The following is a 20,095-nucleotide window of genomic DNA, read 5'->3' on the forward strand; positions in this document are numbered from 1 at the left end:
AAGTGTGTCAGGAGCTATTAACAGTGGTTAAGATATGGCCCCTGCCCCGAAACAGTGTTGAATTCTTTCCATAACTTCTTAGGCTTTCATCTGGCTGTTGTTGAGGCCGTCTCCCGCTGGCTGATTGCACCCTCCCTGTCCCTGCTCTTTTAGACTCTCAGAGGTGACTTTGACAGCCTTAGGCCGGGTTTGAGTCATGATTCAGAAGAAGGGGGGGGGAAGATAGGAGAAGCTTAGCAACTGAGCCACCCAGGCGCCCCCAAACAAAATTTTTTTTAAAGTAATCTCCAGACCCAACATGGGGCTCAAACTCACGACCCCGAGATCAAGAGTTGCTTGCTCCACCAACGGAGCCAGCCAGCACCCCTCAAACAAATTTTTTAATCTCTTAGATGTATATTTAGCTTCTCAATATATGGGTTTTTTTTTTTTTTAAGCTATTTCAAAAGTTCCTTGAGGCCATAGAACATGCATATATCTTATAAGTACCCACAGATAGTACCTGTGTACGTTGTATTTCCTGTGGTGATTAGTATAGTGTGTCAGATTGATTTTTCTAATTCTTAACTCTGTCTTGTTTGGTCGAGTTGTTAGAAACAGTAGGTCTGAGTCTCAGTCTACCCAGTCACAGGCTTAGCTGGTGGCTGTCAACATACAGATGGGTCAGCATAGTAAGGCCAACGTGATAGGATGGTCAGATGCTGGGTGGTAGTGGCCTGTCCCTTTCAGGACTCCTTTCCAGTCCAAGCTTCACCCGTCTTAAGGGCTAACCACGCCACCTTTCCCCACCTAGGACCCTCAGGGGCGGCACGTGAAAACCTACGAGGTGTCTCTCCGGGAGAAGGAGTTCAATAAGGGCCCTTGGAAACAGGAAAACGTAGAAGCTGAAGCTTCCATGGTGATTGCAGGTTGGTTGGGGTTTTGGATATGTCCCCCGACCCCAGGTCGGGCCCTGTTCCTTACTCTTGTTCCTGCCTCACCTCTGCTCCTTCATTTCAGTGCTCAGGTGCTGCTACACACACTCATTACTCAGCAGCCCTGAGGTCTCCTATTTCTAAATGTGCTTTCCTTTGCTTTTCCCATTGCTGTCTTTGGGATTATCTCTTTTTTTATTCCTTCCAAGAAGTATAGCTTTCCTTTATTTTGGGGTGGAGGGGTTAACTATGAACCACTGAGATTGATTTTCAGAGTGGCATGTAGAAATTATTCTCATTTTATTGTTGGGCATAACGTTTAAAAACTGCAGGGGCCCTGTAGAGCTTATCTAATCTGACTGTTTCACAGATGAGGAAGCCTGGCTGGAGGGGCTTGCCCGTGCCTGTGCCACACTGACAAAGCCTTGGCCTGACTCCAGGCCTCTTTGCTCCTTCTCCTGTATCCTCCCCACGACGTTATGTTGTGCGTCTCATCTAGGAGAGAAATTTTAAAACTCTCAAGTGAGAATTGGCTTTTCTAAATGGTGGCCCTGTTAATGGGAGAAATTAAGCTAAGGAACAAGGAAAAAAAAAAAAGCTTTGAGTTTGAAAGGACCAGAGTTGAGGAGAGAAAAGGGGAGGAATGCAGGCAGAAGAACACAGAAGACTCCTCACCGCTAGGAACTCAGAAACACCAAAAGAGTGACAATAAAAATATCAGCCAGGGTTAGATAATGCCAGCCTGAAATTTCTCAGACAGCAGTCTCAGTTAAAGGCTGTCATGTTCCCTGGACTTTGATGTCTTTTTTAAAAAGAATGATTATCTTAAGATTTGCCTCAGAGATGGCTGGATCAGTGCCCTTGCTGCTGCAGCGCTTGGCAGGTCCCGAGTGCTGAGCATTCTAATGCTGCCCTCTCTCCTGCAGTCCCAGAGCCCTTCGGAGGGGCCATCATCATTGGACAGGAATCAATCACCTATCACAATGGTGACAAATACCTGGCAATTGCCCCTCCTATCATCAAGGTGAGCAGCGGTCTTTTACTTTTCCCTCCTGTTTTTTGCCCTTATTCTTAACCCTGCTCCTCTCTTTCTCCCCGTTTGTCAAACGGACATTTACATATGTCTGTTACACTGTTTACTATGTAAGACACTGTTGGTCATTGGGAATACAAAGAGAGTGGCCTGGTTTTGCTTACTGAGAGCTTGGTTGCTAACTACGAGAAAGAAGTAGTAAAGTAAAAGTAATGTACCCTTTCCATCAACTGGGGCAACTTTAAGAAGGGAAGAATTTTGCAGACTTTTTTGAATGTTTTCAGAGCTCAGGTCATGCGAAGGTAACTTAGCAATCAGTTGTATGGACTTAGCTAGTCCTAAAAGTTTCAAACCTTAATGTTTCAAGCCATAAGAATTAATACAAAATTAAGTTAAAGGTTAAATAACAAAATCCATGGTATAGCTTTAGCAGTGGGAGGTAATTAGTAATAGTGAGGAAATAACAAAATCTGTGATAGTATCCATAGTCCAGTGAATACTTAGAGCTGCTTCCTACTTTCTGTATGTTTCTGTGTTCCAGCGTAATAATATGTGAATAACCATTTAGGGTATATTGAGTTCCTCAGAAAATTGTCTTCAGAATAAAAATGTCCCCGTCTTCATTCACACATGTAGTCTTAGCTAAGTGGATTCCTTGCTTGTGAAATGGCTGGGTTTGGTAAAGGGAGTGCCTCACAAGGGTTTGCTCTTTGATTATGGGGGACACTTAATCTCTAATGATCATGTCTTCCCTCTTGGCAGCAAAGCACGATTGTGTGTCACAATCGTGTGGACCCCAATGGTTCCCGCTATCTGCTGGGAGACATGGAAGGACGGCTTTTCATGCTGCTTTTGGAGAAGGAGGAGCAGATGGATGGCACTGTCACCCTCAAAGATCTCCGTGTGGAGCTCCTCGGAGAGGTAGGGCTTGACCCTGCTCTGCTACGTTCTCCTAGGGGTATAGCGAATGTGGGAATGTGACTCACAGTGTGAGCAGTGTGAGATTTGTAGTACTTAGCACCTAGCCACAACTGGTCGGTCCTGCTGTGGAAGTTGGTTTTTGAATACGTGAGATGTTGGAGAATCTCACAGACAGCTGGGCACTACCTCAAGCATAAAAAGGAAGAGAAAGGATGGCATTCAGAATTAAACATTAATTTAATGCTGATATTTAATTCCAGGAAGAGGTTCCCCCCAAAATTTAAGAATTATGCAGTGAATTTTAGAGGTTTCTAATTATTTTGAGGAGACTAGAGCCATTGGGATTAAAATGATCGTTTGGGGCAGGCACCTGCAAGATGAAGTGTAGATTTTTCTGACTGTAAGGATGTGATAAATGAAGTCATAAGCTTCAGAGATTTAGGAACATTTGCTTAGTGTGACGTGGGGATTTGAAATGGAGAATTGTTTCAGGACTCATGGCCCCAGCTGTTCATTTTCTTAACAGATGTTGAGGAGGTGGTAGCACATGTCAGTCTCCCATGGGGTATTCGTTCTGATGTCTCTCATGCCATTGACTCTCTTTTAGACCTCTATTGCTGAATGCTTGACATACCTCGATAACGGTGTTGTGTTCGTTGGGTCTCGCCTTGGGGACTCCCAGCTTGTGAAGGTGAGAAGACACTTTCTTCTTTTTGGGTACTTTGCCGCCTTCACTGCTTCTTCAGGTTTCTCCTGTTTGGAGCCTCGCAGAATTTCTTCAGTTCATCCATGTCCGTACTACGCAGCTTTTTCCTTGGCTGATTTCACATTCTCCCCTGACTAGCTCTTTGTCTTAAAGGTTCATTCAACAGATGTGTCAGGCAAGGTGCTGGATGCAGTGGATACAATTATGAACAAGACCTAGCTGCTACCTTCAAATAGGTCGTAGTCTACCGTGCTGGCCCCCGTCCAGAAAAAAACTTTGGGCCTTCCCTGCAGAAAAATGCTTGCGAGCATTTTGCATTAATTTTCAAACTGCTGCTTTGAAATCCATCCACAGGACTCATAGATTAGAAATTCCTGACTGATTAGTGGGTCTCCTGTAGGCTTGCCTGTAGGCCAACCATGTTTCTTAGTCAGCAACCTCCTTCTAGAAGCATGCAGTGGAGCACAAGAAGGGCAATCTAATAGGACTGAGAGTTTCTTTTGGACGATAACCATCTCTTTAGGGTGAATCTCTTAACGTTCCAGGACTAACTCTTTTTTCCTTCTTAGCTCAATGTTGACAGCAATGAACAAGGCTCCTATGTAGTGGCCATGGAAACATTTACCAATTTAGGACCCATCGTGGACATGTGCGTGGTGGACCTGGAGAGGCAGGGGCAGGGGCAGGTAAGGGGGTCATCCCAGAAATGAATAGCTGATACGCCTGCCCACTCAAACTGTGTCCTCCTAGACTTGCCTGTTTGTGGAGTGTGGAGTGCCCACTGAAGTTAACTTTTAAGAGCCTCACTCACTAATCCCAATGATGCAAAGATAACTGTCATTTATCGAGTGTATCGCTTGGTCTGTGATACAGATCTATATCATTTGTGGTCACATGAGCACCCTAATTAGATAGGAATTCTTGACCATTTCAGAAGTGAGGAGGCTTGGGACTGGGAAAGATCAAGTAACTTGTCCAAGGTCACATAACCTCCAAGTTGCAGGTGTGTCTGACTCCAGATCCTGTGCTCTTTCTAGTGAACTAGGTTCTATGGATGGAAGCCAGTTTGCTAGGAGCAGGGGTAGTTGCTTTCTGCTTCTTGGACTCGAACGTCCTGTCCGCTTGGTAAACTTGGGGGCTTGGAAAGCAGCCTCTGTTAAGTCCGCTTCCTCAAACCTAGCTCCACTGAAAGGGTCCTTGGGATCAGGTATAGCTTGTTTATTTTCTGGGCATCCATATGATGGCCTCAGGCTCTGGAGGGAGGTATTTAGAAAGGTTTTCTCTGCTTGCAGCTGGTTACTTGCTCTGGGGCTTTCAAGGAAGGTTCCTTGAGGATCATCCGGAACGGAATTGGAATCCATGAGCATGCCAGCATTGACTTACCCGGCATCAAAGGTAACCCTTTGGTAGACATAAGATGCAAATCGTATTCGAGTGACCTTGGTCTTTGGCCTCATTATGTGTTGTGAAGGCACATGGGTGGCAGCTAGAGGAAAGGTCAGATGAAGAGTAAAAAAAAGTCATAACGACAAATAAGTGGTAGAAGCTTAAACATACTTAAAAGTACCAGAGTAAACTTGATTGACCAAAATTGGATCGTGGAGTAGAGAAATGGAAAGGAAAAGTTTGTAAGTTAAATTTACTGTTTTTATAAGGGAACTGAAAGAATTCCTGAAAAAAGAGGAGACTGAGATTATCATACAAAGGTGTGAGTGTGAAGGTATTAACTTCCAGAACAAAAATACATAGTTAAATTCCAGGAGGACTATAATAATCAAAAAGATCAAAGAAAGACTACATAGTGGAAGGCTTTTATGATGTGTGAGTAGTAGACACGAGTCAGGAGGATACGAAATCTGCACGTGTGTCTGATATATCTGACATGTTGTATCAGTAAATGTGAGTGGGCTAAGCTCACTTATAAGAAAAAGATGATCAGATTGAATCATAAAGCAAAACGTAGGTATAAATAGAAGGCACATCAGAATATTTAGACTATCAAGAGAATGGGAACAGATAAAGAAATAGAGGTCTATGAATTAGAAAGGAAGAGATCATAAAAGTACAAAATCTATGGGAATCGACTGAAAGCTAAACAATGAGAGTTCGTTAAGGCAGCAGGATATAAAATTAATGTCCTGAAATCAGTAGCATTCATGTGAAAACACAGTCCGTTTGAAGATAGAGTGGAGGGAAGGAGCTAATTTATGATAGTAATAAAAAGGCAAAATACCAAAGAATAAATTTTGTTTTAAAAGATGTTTGTTTATTTGTCAGAGTGTGTGTGCGTGCACAAAAGCAGGCGGAGTGGCAGGCACAGGGAGAAGCAGGGGAGCCCGATGTGGGGCTTGATCCCAGCATGATGACCTGAGCCGAAGGCAGATGCTTAACCGACTAAGCCACCCAGGTGTCCCAACCAAGGAATAAATTTAACAAGAAATGTGTAAAACCTATACAGGGAAAATTTAAAATACTTCTTAAGGATTCAAAGGATAGATTTGATGAAATGAAAAACACACCAAGGCCCTATAAATTAAATTATAAAGCGGTCTCTCTTTGATCTACTTTTTTTTTTAAGATTTTATTTATTTGAGAGAGAGAGAGAGAGCACAAGAGTGGGGAGGGTCAGAGGGAGAAGCAGACTCCCCACTGAGCAGGGAGCCCGATGTGGGACTCGATCCCAGGACCCTGGCATCACAACCTGAGTCAGAGGCAGACGCTTAACCAACTGAGCCAACCAGACGCCCCTCTTTGACCTATTTATTTTTGTATTTAATGTATCTCAATAAAAATGTCAAGAGGTTTTTTTTTTTCTTGACCTAGATAAGCCAGAGTCCAAATGGAAAAAGGAAGAAGCAAGAAAAGCCAGGAAGACCTAAAAAGGATCAGCAAGACAGGACTAGCCCTACCAGATATTAAAACGTACCATTAAACCTTAGTAAATGAAAGTGTGGTTTTGGTGCACTGATAGGCAGAGTTCCTTGAGCAGACTCAAAAATCCAGAAATTAGAAAAAAGTCCAGAAATAGACACAGTTACATGTGGGAATTTAGTGTACGATGGTGGTGGTATCTCAGTTCAGTGAGATAAAGATGATTTTTTATTTTTATTTTTATTTTTTTTAAAGATTTTATTTATTTATTTGAGAGAGAGAATGAGAGATAGAGAGCATGAGAGGGTAGAGGGTCAGAGGGAGAAGCAGACTCCCTGCCGAGCAGGGAGCCCGATGCGGGCCTCGATCCCGGGACTCCAGGATCATGACCTGAGCCGAAGGCAGTCGCTTAACCAACTGAGCCACCCAGGCACCCTAAAGATGATTTTTTTAAATAAATGGTTTAACAAATGGTGTTCCCAGTTATCAACTGGGAAAGATAAGTTTGGATCCATACTGTACTTTGTATACCTTGCTAGAACCCAAATGGATTAGACTTAATGTAAAAAGGAAGCCATATAAAAGTTAAAAGACAAAGTTGTCGAATTCCTTTATGATTTTAGAGTGGGGAAGGCCTTTTAAACTATGACTCCCAAGTGCAGAAGCAAAGGGAAAAATTGGTTAATTCAACAACATGAAACATTTCTGCATGGCAAAACAAAACATTGTAAGCTAAGTCGTAAGAAATGGCAATCCAGATAAAAACCTTTGTAGTTCATCTTATAGACAAAGGCCTAATTTCCCTAATTTATCGAAACCTTTCTACAAAGAAGGTCACCAAAATTCTTGCCCCCAAATTGGCAAAGGGCATGCATGGACGGGTAACAGGCCTCACTTGTACTAAGGGAGATGCAAATCAAAACCGAATAGTCATACCATTCTTTACCAGGTGACCAGAATCCAAATGTTTGACAACGCTGTGTTGGTGAGGGCCGAGAGGAGCTGAGCAGGCTCATTGGTAACGTCTGCCAAAACTGCACCTGCATTTTAATTTAGTGATTTAGGGACAATCCTAATTCTAAGCATCTACTCCCTATACCTTCAAACAGACGGAGTGATGTAAATATAAGATCATTTGTTGCGGCATTGTATGCACAATACTGAAAAAGTGTCCATCAGTGGAGACTTAAAACTGGTACATCTGTGTCATTAAATGCTGCGTAGCTTTTGAAAACAAGGTTCTGTTCCGTTTTGATAAGGGCTTTAGTATAAAATGGAAAAGCCTAGTGCGGAACAGTGTATGGTGGGCAGTTTTATATATATATGAGTGTGTGTAACTCTTTTTTAAGTTTAATTTTTAAATAACCTGTACACCCAACACAGGGCTTGAACCCACAACCCTGAGATCAAGAGTCACACACTCCACCGACTGAGCCAGCCAGGCGCCCCTATATTTGTATTTGGTTATAAAACAGTGACTACCGAATTCCTTAAATTAAAAAAAATATATTTTTTTGAAGAATAAAAGACTATTGATTTATTTGGGGGATAGGTTTCAGGGAGAGGTATAGGAGTGAAACTTCTCTGTATACATTTTAAAGATAAATTTTGATTTTGAGTCATAGAAATGTATCATCTTATCAAAAGTCAAAAAAAACACTTTAAAATATTAGGCTCAAAACAGTTTTAAAAATAACTTCTTCGGGGTCTTAAAGCCAGGAAAGAACAGAGTGGCTGTTTCACCTTCAGGACGGACTCCACAAAGTTGTTGCTCCTCCCTGAGGCCAGGCTGCCTTTCCTTAGATGTGGGGAGCTGAGTATTGGGCTGTGCTCTGCATCTTTATCCTTGATCTTTGTTCCAGGTCTGTGGCCACTGCGCTCTGACCCTAACCGGGAGACTGATGACACTCTGGTGCTCTCTTTTGTGGGCCAAACAAGGTAAGGGTGAGTCTGGCGCCTGCTGCAGGCGTTTCCGTGAGGGTTACAGGGTGGGAGAGCTGGTCTGGCTGACCCAGGCCTTCCTTTCCCCTGCAGAGTTCTCATGTTAAACGGAGAAGAGGTGGAAGAAACTGAACTGATGGGTTTCGTAGATGATCAGCAGACTTTCTTCTGTGGCAACGTGGCTCATCAGCAGCTCATCCAGGTAATGACTCAGAAAAGGGCAAGCCCTGTTGACTTAAATTTGATCTAGAGTGTAGTGTAGAGCACTGCGGGATTTTACCGCAGTCTGTTTTTATGGCTCTAAAAGTAACATCCTAGAAAAAAATTTTAAAATTACCTGATAACCCGCCACTCAGAGAAAACAACTTAACGGCTCCTAACTTTGGAGTTGTTCCTTTTAGCTTTATTTTTTTTCTGTAAGTATATGTAGTATTTATTCACATTCTCTTTTACAGACTGGGATCATAATATTTTCATGGTTTGGGGTATCATTTTTGCACTAATTATGCCCTGTTTTCTGAGACACGTGTTTTCCTTTGTTGTACTAATGCATACCTATTTAGTCCTAGCGCTCCCATCCATATATGACTGTTGGCAGCACTATCCACATTAATTATTGGAACCAGAGCTTTTACTCTGTTCTGATTTTGTTTTAAATCTGTATGCGATATGGGGGTCAGATGTCCTTTTGGCCCTTGTTAGCCACGAGAGTCTGATTTCTGAGCACCTGCCCACCCCCTGGTTGTTTTGAGTTCAGAGTGACTCCTGGTGGTCTTCACTTTCTGCACATCTCTTTAGCCTTTGGAACTTTTCATTAACTGTGGCCAGAGTCAGTGTTTGCCAGTGTCGGGTATGGCACTTGTGTGCTGAGGATTAATGAATCCTGTCCATCTTTTTATCCACTTGGGTCTTCGTTTTGGCCAACAGGCAGTTGTGGATTTGACAAAAGCCAGAGGGAAGGTTCTTTTGGTTTGTGGACCAAGTGTGGGAGGTGCCCAGTTTCTAATGATTCATTGCTTTGAGTTTTTCCTAACTAGTGGCCTGAAGACTGGCACCAGCTCATGTATCTGTTATTAAAGGGTTTTCCTGTTTAAATAGGAGCTCAGCTTTGAAAGGGACAATCCTAATTCATCCTAAGATGAATTCATAACGTCCGTTACAGTGTCAGCAACCTGCTTTTTGTTTTATTTCAGTGATGAAATAGATTGATTAACCATATTTCAAGATAATTTCATAGCCTGTACTAAAGAATTTTATATTTTGGGATGTCTGGGTGGCTCAGGTGGTTGAGTGTTTGCCTTGGGCTCGGGTCCTGTCCTGGGATCGAGCCCCACGTCGTCGGGCTCTGCTCAGCGGGGAGCCTGCTTCTCCCTCTCTCTCTGCTGCTCCCCGTGCTTGTGCTCAGTCTCTTTCTCTGTCAGATAAATAAATAAAATCTTGAAAAAAAAAAAAAAGAATTTTATTTTTTTTCAAGGTTTTATTTTTAAACAATCACCACACCCAACGTGGGGCTCAAACTCACGACCCTGAGGTCAAGAGTCGCACACTCAGTCCACTGACCAAGCCAGCCAGACACCCCCGAAGTTTAAATAATTTTAATGGTTCATGCACAGTAAAGAACGTGGCTATTTTAGAGGACTGATTTTTGGGATGAGAAAAACTGCTAGACTGTACTCACCGGGTCTTCCTCCACTGATCCCTCTCCCAGGACTTCATCAGAATGAAACAGGTTGCCGATAGGTAAGGTGGAAGTAGCCTTAAGCCAGTCCAGTCTTCTTCGGGGCTTCAGCTCAAAATGGCATCTGTCAGAACTAACTGTTGCAGGGGTTTGGGGGAAAACACACAGGGCAAAGAGGGCTGCTGTAGTTTATTTTTAGGGTTCCACTAGGGCAGCGTTTACCACCTTCCCACTGGTGTGTGGATCCCAGCAGGTGCTCGGAGACCTTTCTCTTCCTTTTGTAGATCACTTCAGCATCTGTGAGGTTGGTCTCTCAGGAACCCAAAGCTCTGGTCGGTGAGTGGAAGGAGCCTCAGGGCAAGAACATCAGCGTGGCCTCCTGCAACTGCAGCCAGGTGGTGGTAGCGGTGGGAAGGGCCCTCTATTACCTGCAGATCCGCCCTCAGGAGCTCCGGCAGATCAGGTGTGTGCTTATCTGTCTGCTCCTTGTCCCCTCCCCTGTTCTCTGGGGCTTCTTTCATCCTCGGAGTCCTTCCTCGGCCATACTCCTCTTTGTTCAGCCACACAGAGATGGAACATGAAGTGGCCTGCTTGGACATCACCCCACTGGGGGACGGCAATGGGCTGTCCCCTCTTTGTGCCATTGGCCTCTGGACAGACATCTCGGCGCGTATCTTGAAGCTGCCCTCTTTTGAGCTACTGCACAAAGAGATGCTGGGTGGAGGTAGGTGGCTTGTAAGGACCTTTGAAGGGTTGGGATCAGAGTCAGAATGTGGAACAAGATTTTAATGTGCCCCTCTCCCACAGAGATCATTCCTCGTTCCATCCTGATGACCACTTTTGAGAGTAGCCACTACCTCCTTTGTGCCTTGGGAGATGGGGCGCTTTTCTACTTCGGGCTCAACATTGAGACAGGTGAGAAGAACACTTTGAATGGAGGGCCCGCGGAGAAACAAGGAGTGTGGGGTTGCCTTAGCCTCGGGGTGCTGCTTTTGAACCTTCACGACCCAGCTGTTTGTCCTGTTTCCTTTCCTTCCTACTTCCTTCTGATGCCATTCTCTCTGTAGGCCTGTTGAGCGACCGTAAGAAGGTGACTCTGGGCACCCAGCCCACGGTATTGAGGACTTTCCGTTCTCTTTCTACCACCAACGTCTTTGCTTGCTCTGACCGCCCCACTGTCATCTACAGCAGCAACCACAAATTGGTCTTCTCCAATGTCAACCTCAAGGAAGTCAACTACATGTGTCCCCTCAACTCTGATGGCTATCCTGACAGGTGAGCCTCTTTTTCTTTCTTCAACAAGAGCCATTCATTGAGGGCAGCGTGACGTTTTCCTCAAACCCTTCCCCTCTCGCCTTCTCCCAGAGTCTGATCAGTATAAATAGCTGAGGCGGGAGGTGTAGAGCAGAGGTTCTCCCATCTGGCTACCCATCGGAAATCTCTGGGACACTTTTGAAAAAGTACAGATTTTTTCGAATCCTTCTCTGATTCTGATTCAGTAGATCTGGGGTTTCGGCCATAGAATCTGTATTTTCAGGAAAACCTCCCAAGTGATTCAAGTGGTTAGTCAGGTTTCAGAACCCCTGATTTAGAGGTCATTGTGTATTCCTCCTGAGCAGGGGTTCTCAAAGTAGGGTCCCCCACCAGCAGCCACCGAACTCTGGGGGTGGGGCCCAGCAGTTGGCTCGTTAACAAGCGCAAGCATGCCTGCTGATTCTGATGCAAAATGATGATTCGAGAATCACTGTTCTAGATTCTAATGCTACAATTAGCATTAAATAGAAAGCAGTTAAAAAACCTCAGTTGAGGCTCACCCAGTGAGGCTCACCCAGACCTGTTCGATAAGATGGGGGGTAGCAGTGGGACCAGGCCTCAGAACAGTCACGTCTCCCCAGGTGATTCTTAGCCTGGAGTCAAAGTTGAGAGCCACTGCCTGGAGGAAGCTAGAGTAATTCTGCCTTGTTTTTCTTCCCCTTACGGAGTTGCCTCATAGAATCCTTTCCTTCCTTGGGTCTACTCGGTCTAAACCCAGACCTTCCTTTCCAGCCTGGCACTGGCCAACAACAGCACCCTCACCATTGGCACCATCGATGAGATCCAGAAGCTGCACATCCGCACAGTTCCCCTCTACGAGTCTCCCAGGTGAGGGCCAGGGGAGGAGGGCTGCAGAGCGCCGTGGTGTGGGTGTTGGTGTGAGGTGCTTCCCCTCTCAGAGCTGTTCTGAGAGGCAGTGTCCACACTTGCTCCCCAGGAAGATCTGCTATCAGGAAGTGTCCCAGTGCTTCGGGGTCCTCTCCAGCCGGATCGAAGTCCAGGACACAAGTGGCGGCACAACGGCCCTGAGGCCCAGTGCCAGCACCCAGGTGAGGGCGCAGACAAAGATGGTGCTGGAGCAGGGCTGGCATACTGTTCTGGAAAGGGTCACGTAACAGGTATGGCTTTGTCAGCCGTGCGGGAACTACTCCGGTTGGCCGTTACAAAAGCCGCCATAGTCAACAGGTAGGATAGTTGGGTTCTAGTCACACTTTATTTGTAAACATAGGCAGCGAGCCGGATGTGGCCCCCTCTTTGGAAGGTTGGGAAGAATTTGGGGTAAGTGTGGCAGTCAATGATTCTGCTACTCCATAGTCTTGCAGGATGAATAATTCTCTTTTGTCATCAATTTGGACACTTTGGAGGGTATGTGTAACTGGGGAGAGCATAGCATTATAGGTAAGGGTGGGATTTGGAGTCTGACAGAACTGGCCTCAAGGTTTATCACTAGTTGTGTGACCTTGGGCAAGTCTAAACTTCAAATTCCTCATGTGTGCAATACAGAGGATAGTAGGGCAGTCTACAGCCCCACAGAGTAGACTCGGAGATATTAGCTGATCATCTTACATCATATGTTCTTTGTTTTTCTTGCTCCCAGACATCTGTGGTGGGACATCTTTCCATAATCCAGAATATAGAGTCTTTACGCTTTTCTTTTTATTTCACGTGCTCCCTGCTTTTCCCATCGAGCGAGATGGAGTCTCTCCCCTTATTAGGTTGCTGTAGTTCCTCATTAGCTTTGATTGATTGGGCATCACTGTTTTTTTTTTAAGATTTTATTTATTTATTTGACAGAGACAGTGAGAGAACACAAGCAGGGGGAGTGGGAGAGGGAGAAGCAGGCTTCCCGCGGAGCAGGGAGCCCGATGCGGGGCTGGATCCCAGGACCCTGGGATCATGACCCGAGCCGAAGGCAGACGCTTAACGACTGAGCCACCCAGGCGCCCTTTGGCATCACTGTTTTAATGGTCATTAGTAATAACCCTTAGACTCTTCTGTTTTGACTGTGTCAACGTTATACAGAATTTTCCTCCTTATTCTCAGTCCCCGAGGCTTGTCCTCCAGAGCTCTCTGTTCTTCATGCTCTACTTGAGCTGCCAACCTTGAGTTTTCCTTGTTCAGACTCAGCTTCTGTTCCCTGATCCTGGCTGACCCCTTCACCCAGATGCTCCCAGCACCTGGCCTGCTTTTGAGAGGGGGTGTGTGTGTGCTCTGTGCTCAGGCCCTGTCCAGCAGCGTCAGCTCCAGCAAGCTGTTCTCCAGCAGCACGGCACCGCACGAGACCTCCTTTGGAGAAGAGGTGGAGGTGCACAATCTCCTCATCATCGACCAGCACACCTTCGAAGGTGCACATGAGCTCTTCCTATCACTTTTGTGCCTACGGCCTCCCTGAACTAGCCTATTCTGGGCTCTGACAGATTCCATGGTTTGGTAGACCTTGTGACAGACCATCCTAGGAGGAGTTGAAAGGAGGGGTGGAGACCTCTGGGTTGGCCAGGAGTCCAGGGTGCTGGGCCGTCTCCTGTCAGCGCAGGCTGGTGAGGGCAGGACAGGCTGAGGAGACCGGAGCAGTCGGAGCTGGTGCCCCGCCCCCACCCACACCTTGCTTGGACCCGGGCTGGGGCCCCCCCCTGGAGTACAGGGTTACGCGTGCGTGGGGGTCAGCCAGTCATTCCTCTGGCTCTCCTTCCAGTGCTTCATGCCCACCAGTTCCTGCAGAATGAGTATGCCCTCAGCCTGGTCTCCTGCAAGCTGGGCAAAGACCCCAACACGTACTTCATCGTGGGCACGGCCATGGTGTATCCTGAAGAGGCGGAGCCCAAGCAGGGTCGAATCGTGGTCTTTCAGTATTCTGACGGTAAGTGGGCACAGTCCCCAGCTTTTGAGAGATTTGAAATTCTGGGAAAGTAACAGACCGTTTTGGTTTCAGAGCTTTTAGTTAAGCAGTGGAAGAGCTTGGGTTAATTGCCGTGACAGGAGACTTTCTGTTCCTTCCGCTCAAGCTGCTGACGGTCTGAATGAGTTCTGGGGGAGGGGAGCGAGCAGACACACGAATAAAATCTGGCTTGAATTTTTTCCTTTTCTACTTTTTGAAAGGAAGACGAAGGGAGAGGTGAACTATTGGTAAGAGAATCTATTGGCCAGGATCAGAGGAATCCTAGATTTGCTTTCCACTTGGTTGCTCGGCCATGTAGGTCTTCTTTCCAGCTTTAGCACTTCGTGTTCGTATCTGTCTCTTCTCATTTCCCCAATGCAAGATGGTTCTAAAGACTCTGTCAACCCCCAAATCTCAGCTCAGATGGGCGAGATGGAATTTGGTCTCCATCTTGAGAGTTGGGTCTGCAGTTTTGCGGGGGGAGGCAGCCCTTGGACACAGTCTGCAGTCCCTGCACATTCTGTCGGGGTTCATAGTTGTGGTGATGGTTAACCGCAGTAGACACTGACTCTATTTCCTGCATTCAGATGCGTGGTTTGGGAGCAGGAATTAGAACCAGAGGGGAAATCAGGATTCTTTTGATGAGTTGAAGTGTGGGCTCATAAAGGAGACTCAGAGTCTATCTTTCTCCCCTCAGGAAAACTACAGACCGTGGCCGAGAAGGAAGTGAAAGGAGCCGTGTACTCCATGGTGGAATTCAACGGCAAGCTGTTAGCCAGCATCAACAGCACGGTGAGGCCCACACCACTTGGTATCACACCCTAGGTTGCACACCACTGTCTACAGAGCATGTCTCCTTTATGTTCCCTGGGGCCACGTATGCATTAGATTTTAGGAATGATAGAGTGGTGGGAATGGAGGGTGGAGCTGGGAGTCAGGGAGCTCAGGTTGGGCCAGATGTTAGCCTTGGTTACGGGAGACCCCCGTGGCGAATCAGACCCTAAGTGCTGTGGGTGTTGAGGAAAGGGTAAGAGCCATGGCCCCTGTACTTCCGAGTGTGTCATTGTGGGGGACTGTTTGATCCGTGTGGAACGAGGTGAGCTAGACCATGTTATCTTAAGTATGTCCCTGAAACACTGGTCCCTTGAAAGTCTGCTTCTCTTCTGCCATGATTCCTTCTCCCTTGCAAAAAGGTTTTAAAAAGTTTCATAGTCAAATATGTTTGGGAAAATCCGTGTCCTGAATTCCCTCTTGGAGCTCCTCAGTGTATTGTGGGATATTCAAGGTGCTGAGAAATCGGGGAGTGAAAAAGCATCAATTAAGTACTTTAAATTGAGACTTTCTAGTAGTCGTGTTTATTCATAACCTAGTCATTGAACACTTATGTGCCAGGTGCTGTTCGGGTATTGAGACATAGCAGTGGACAAAATGGACAAAGAAAATGGACTATTTGCTCTGGGCTTAGGAGCAAATAGTACATATGTGTTCTCAAGATGGTGAGATATAAAAGTGGGGCAGGGACTAGAGGAGTGTCAGAAGGAGAACAGGGTGGGGGTGGCTGTGTCGGCACAGGGTCGGGGTCTTGCTGATGCAGTGACTTCTGGGCGGGTTCCTGAGAGAAGGGAGGGAGAAGCCATACCTGTGTATGGGAGAAGCCAGGGGCAAGCAGTCGGAGGTGGGAGCGAGCTGGAGGGTGCGGGGCGAGGTCACTCCGCGGCCAGAGGACTGAAGGCACCGGCTGTTTAAGGACTTGGGGTTTTACTCTGAGGATGATGGAAACTTGTGGAGGGTTTGAGCAGATGTTTGGATGTGATTGGACTTCGGTCTTGGAAAGATCACTTTACACCTTGGAAAGGGCTGGAGGGGCCCAAGGGCAGAAGTGGTGACATAAGTGAGGCTCTAGTGGTAACGCAGACAGCAGCCTCTGGGCGCTGCTGGAGGAGGCAAGGTGTGGTCCTCTCCTGCACACATGAGCCCCAAGAGACTTCGGGTGCTACACAGGAGACCGGGGCGGGGGGCGGGGGGGTGGAATAAAGGGCCGAGAGTTTTGGCCTGAACAACATGACGGGTGGCATGGCCATTTACTGATGGGGTAAGACTGAGTAGAGCACGTTTGGAAGGTAAAGGGAAACGCTTCTTTACTCAAAACACTTGTGACGCCATATGTGTGGTGTTTTTATCCCCACACCAACCAGTTTTCCGACTCTTGACACTAACTGAGTGTGCTGTAATTTAATTCACTTCTGACCCTGGCTACGTGGAGTTGGTGTCAGATGTCACAGGTTAAGCGCTTAGTCCCAAAAGAACTGTCCTCACCTCAGACATCATCCCAAGCACTGGCGCTCCGGGGTACCCAAACTTCTGTCCAACATGGCTACAAAGTTGGGTTCCCACAGCTCCCTCTCAGGTTTGATAACTTGCTGGAACAACTCACAGAACTCAAGGAAATGTTAACTTACATTTACTGGCTTATCATAAAGGGTACAGATGAATAGCCAGATGAACATCGAGTGAGGTCCACAGGGTCCTGAGTGCAGGAGCTTCCGTCCCTGTGGAGTGGAGGTATGCCATCCTCCCGGCGTGTGGGTGTCTTCACCAACCTGAGAGCTCTCTAAACCCACCCTTGAGGGATTTTTATGGAGGCTCCATCACACAGGCCTGATCGATCATTAGCTGAATCTCTGGCCTCTCCCTTCCCTGGAGGATGGGGGAGGAGGGCCGACAGGTCCAGGCTTCTAATCGTGGTGACCAGCCCACATCCTGAGCTATCCAGGAACCACCAAGAGCTACCTCATCAGAACAAAGGACTCCTATCACCCAGGGAATTCCAGGGGATTGAGGGGCTCAGTGGAAAACGCTGCTCACACTTAGAAAGTTACAAGTGTTTTCGGAGCTCTGGGTTAGGAACTGGGGGCGGAGACCAAATACAGCGTTCTTAGTAGGTCCCGGTGGGGAAACCAGAGGCCTGATTTTGGACATGTGTCAGTCATTTCAGTCATCAGGGTGGCTGAAGATGTCAGGGTGGTCGCTGGGGATTGGTGGGGCAGCGGTAGTGGCACGGCGTGTAACATGCCAGCAGTCTGGGTGGGGCGGCCTGAGCTCCCCCGGGCGCTGAGAGCAGGTAGAGGAGAGATGGGAAGGCTGAGCCCTGGGGCCCTCCAGCTTTTAAAAGGTGGAGTGATGAGGAAGATCGCTCCAAACGGAGAAGGGGTGACAAGTAAAGTAGGAGAGGAACCAGGAGAGAAGACTTCTGGAAGCTATGGGAAGAAAGCACTTCAGGTAGGAGGGCATTGGTAAATGGCAAGTGCTGCCTGAAGTCAGGTAACGTAAGGATCGAGAGTTGGCTGCTGGTTTTACCAATGGGGAAGGTGGTGCTGCCCTTGACCAGAGCTCCTTTGCTTGCGTGGTGGGGTGGAAAGTTGATAGAAGAGGGTTTGATCAGGACTGGGACGAGAGGGCCACTGGCATTAGAAAACATTTTTGGGGGGTTTTGCAGTGAAGGCGAAGAGAGTCATGGGGTGACTGCCGGGGGGGCGGTGGCAGACAAGAGAGTTGTTAGCTGTTCAAGCATGGGAATGCGGCTGCGTGTTTCCGTGCTGATCAGAATGGGCCATGGGAGAGGAGCTGTGGTTTTGAATAGACTGATGGGAGGTGGGACCCAGTCCTCCATGCTGGCCTCAGATGGTGGAAGCACGGGAGGTCCTCTCTTGGTTGCGTCCGTCCTCTGTGAAGGAGCCGAGGGCAAGGGTGGAGGTGGAGGTAGCAGCAGAGGTTTGAGAAGGTATGGCTCCTTGTTTCAGGACCTGGAGCGTAAGGGACCAGGAAAGTATCCAGTTACTGGCGAGCCTGAGGAGCTAACTGGCACGAGTGGTCTCAAAGTTCAAGCGATCCATTGCTTCTCCTCAGCTGTTGTTGAAGACTAGACTCATGCCAGAGTCTGGTTTTGTCTGGTGAGCAGGATCACGACAGGGCAGTGGGGTTGAGAATCTGCAGGTTTATGGTGACGGACTTGGGGCATCTGAGAAACGGTGAAACTGAGGACACAAGGGTCTGGAGGGGTTTTTTTTAAAGATTTTATTTATTTATTTGGCAGAGAGAGACACAGGGAGAGAGGGAACACAAGCAGGGGGAGTGGGAGAGGGAGAAGCAGGCTTCCTGCGGAGCAGGGAGCCCGATGCGGGGCCTGATCCCAGGACCCCGGGATCACGACCCGAGCCGAAAGCAGACGCTTAATGACCAAGCCACCCAGGCGCCCCGATCCTGGAGTTATTTTATTTTTAGTGACAGGCCCTGAGGGGTGACTGCCGGATGGACAAGATAATGCAGAGAAAAGGGGGTCAAGAAAGGAAAGAGGTCGGTGTTGGGGCTTCTCTGTGAATGCAGAAGTCACCAGGAATGACGGGAAGGTTGTGTGGGGGAGAATGGTGGGGCGAAGGTGTGCACGGCTGCTCCGGGGCTGGCGGTGCGGGCGGAGTCTGGTGGGCTGAGCTTCGGGACTGGCACCTTAGGGAGGACGAAAGATGGAAGTGAGGAAGGGCCGGCAGGAAGTGCATGGAGGGCTGTCTTTCCTCTAGTCCCAGCTGTCCGGGGACAGTGGCAGGGAGAAGCCGAGAGGGCCTGGGGTCCTTGTGAAAGAGCCGTGCTTGAGTTAGAGAAAGGGGATGGCCCGGGGACCGTGCTCCAGCGGGGGCAGAGCAGTGCACAGAAGTTGGGTGGGTCGGGTGTGAGGTTGGGTAGGAGGTGTCTAGGCCATTGCTGTCTAATGGGAGCATCATAGGAGCTCACAGGTGGGATTTTAGACTTTCTGGTCGCCACGTGAATAAAAGTGAAAAGCAGATGAGATTGATTTTAGGAATATGTTTTATTTAACCCAATAGAGCTAAACTATAATTTCAACAAGTAATCAATACAAAAATTATTAGGAGGTGTTTTGTGGATAGATTTCACACAAAGACTTCAGAATCTGATTTATGTTTTACACTCAAAGCACGTCTCAATTTGGGCTAGCCACATTTCAGGTGTGTTTCTTGCTTTCTTGTTTTTTTATTTTATTTTTATTTTTTAAAGATTTTATTTATTTATTTGACAGAGAGAGACACAGCGAGAGAGGGAACACAAGCAGGGGGGAGTGGGAGACGGAGAAGCAGGCTTCCCACTGAGCAGGGAGCCCGATGTAGGGCTCGATCCCAGGACCCTGGGATCATGACCTGAGCCGAAGGCAGACGCCTAATGACTGAGCCACCCAGGCGCCCCTGCTTTCTTGTTTTTTTTTAAAGATTTATTTATTTTCGAGAGAGAGAGAAAACACGAGCAGGAAAGGGCAGAGGGAGAGAGAATCCCAAGCACTGTCTGCGGCAAGTGCGGGGCCCGATAACAGGGCTCAATCCCATGACCCTGAGATCAGGACCTGAGCCAAAACCAAGTGTTGGATGCTCGACTGACTCTGCCAGCAAGCCGCCCCCTTTTATTTATTTATTTTTTAAGATTTATATATTTGAGAGAGAGTGTGCATGTGAGCTGGGGGAGAGAGAATCTCAAGCAGACTCCTTGCTGAGCACAGAGCCCCACACAGGACTCCATCCCACCACCTGAGATGAAGACCTGAGTGGAAGTCAAGAGTTGGATGGATGCTCAACCAACTGAGCCACCCAGGCACTCCACCTTTCAGGTGCTTTGTAGCTACATGTGGCTAGTGGCTGCCATATTAGGCAGCAGAGGTGTAGAGCCTATTGGGTTAAGAGTGGGCATCTTGGGTTTTTGGTAGTGTCTTACCTTGGCCTTGACTGTTTCCACAGCAGACAGGGAGGCGGAGAGTGTGGAGTGGAGGGGTAGTGTGTGTAGC

At 47.4% G+C, this 20,095-nt stretch overlaps 1 protein-coding gene across 1 annotated transcript in view; it reads left to right on the forward strand.

Moving 5' to 3' along the window:
- DDB1 (damage specific DNA binding protein 1) overlaps positions 1–20,095 on the forward strand; it is a 30,154-nt gene that overhangs the window by 4,733 nt on the left and 5,326 nt on the right. The window contains exons 5-21 of the mRNA XM_025878940.2: positions 794–908; positions 1,841–1,938; positions 2,710–2,868; positions 3,476–3,559; positions 4,144–4,260; positions 4,867–4,969; positions 8,308–8,383; positions 8,480–8,588; positions 10,349–10,527; positions 10,625–10,788; positions 10,872–10,979; positions 11,132–11,339; positions 12,111–12,206; positions 12,316–12,427; positions 13,600–13,723; positions 14,071–14,235; positions 14,951–15,045. Coding sequence (XP_025734725.2) covers positions 794–908; positions 1,841–1,938; positions 2,710–2,868; positions 3,476–3,559; positions 4,144–4,260; positions 4,867–4,969; positions 8,308–8,383; positions 8,480–8,588; positions 10,349–10,527; positions 10,625–10,788; positions 10,872–10,979; positions 11,132–11,339; positions 12,111–12,206; positions 12,316–12,427; positions 13,600–13,723; positions 14,071–14,235; positions 14,951–15,045 — 2,112 coding nt within the window. The remainder of the gene's footprint in view (positions 1–793; positions 909–1,840; positions 1,939–2,709; positions 2,869–3,475; positions 3,560–4,143; positions 4,261–4,866; positions 4,970–8,307; positions 8,384–8,479; positions 8,589–10,348; positions 10,528–10,624; positions 10,789–10,871; positions 10,980–11,131; positions 11,340–12,110; positions 12,207–12,315; positions 12,428–13,599; positions 13,724–14,070; positions 14,236–14,950; positions 15,046–20,095) is intronic.

Source organism: Callorhinus ursinus, unplaced genomic scaffold (assembly GCF_003265705.2).
Source record: "Callorhinus ursinus isolate GAN/ISIS: 27379988/994484 unplaced genomic scaffold, GSC_fseal_2.0 scaffold51, whole genome shotgun sequence".
In the NCBI taxonomy this organism is placed as follows: Eukaryota; Metazoa; Chordata; class Mammalia; order Carnivora; family Otariidae; genus Callorhinus; species Callorhinus ursinus.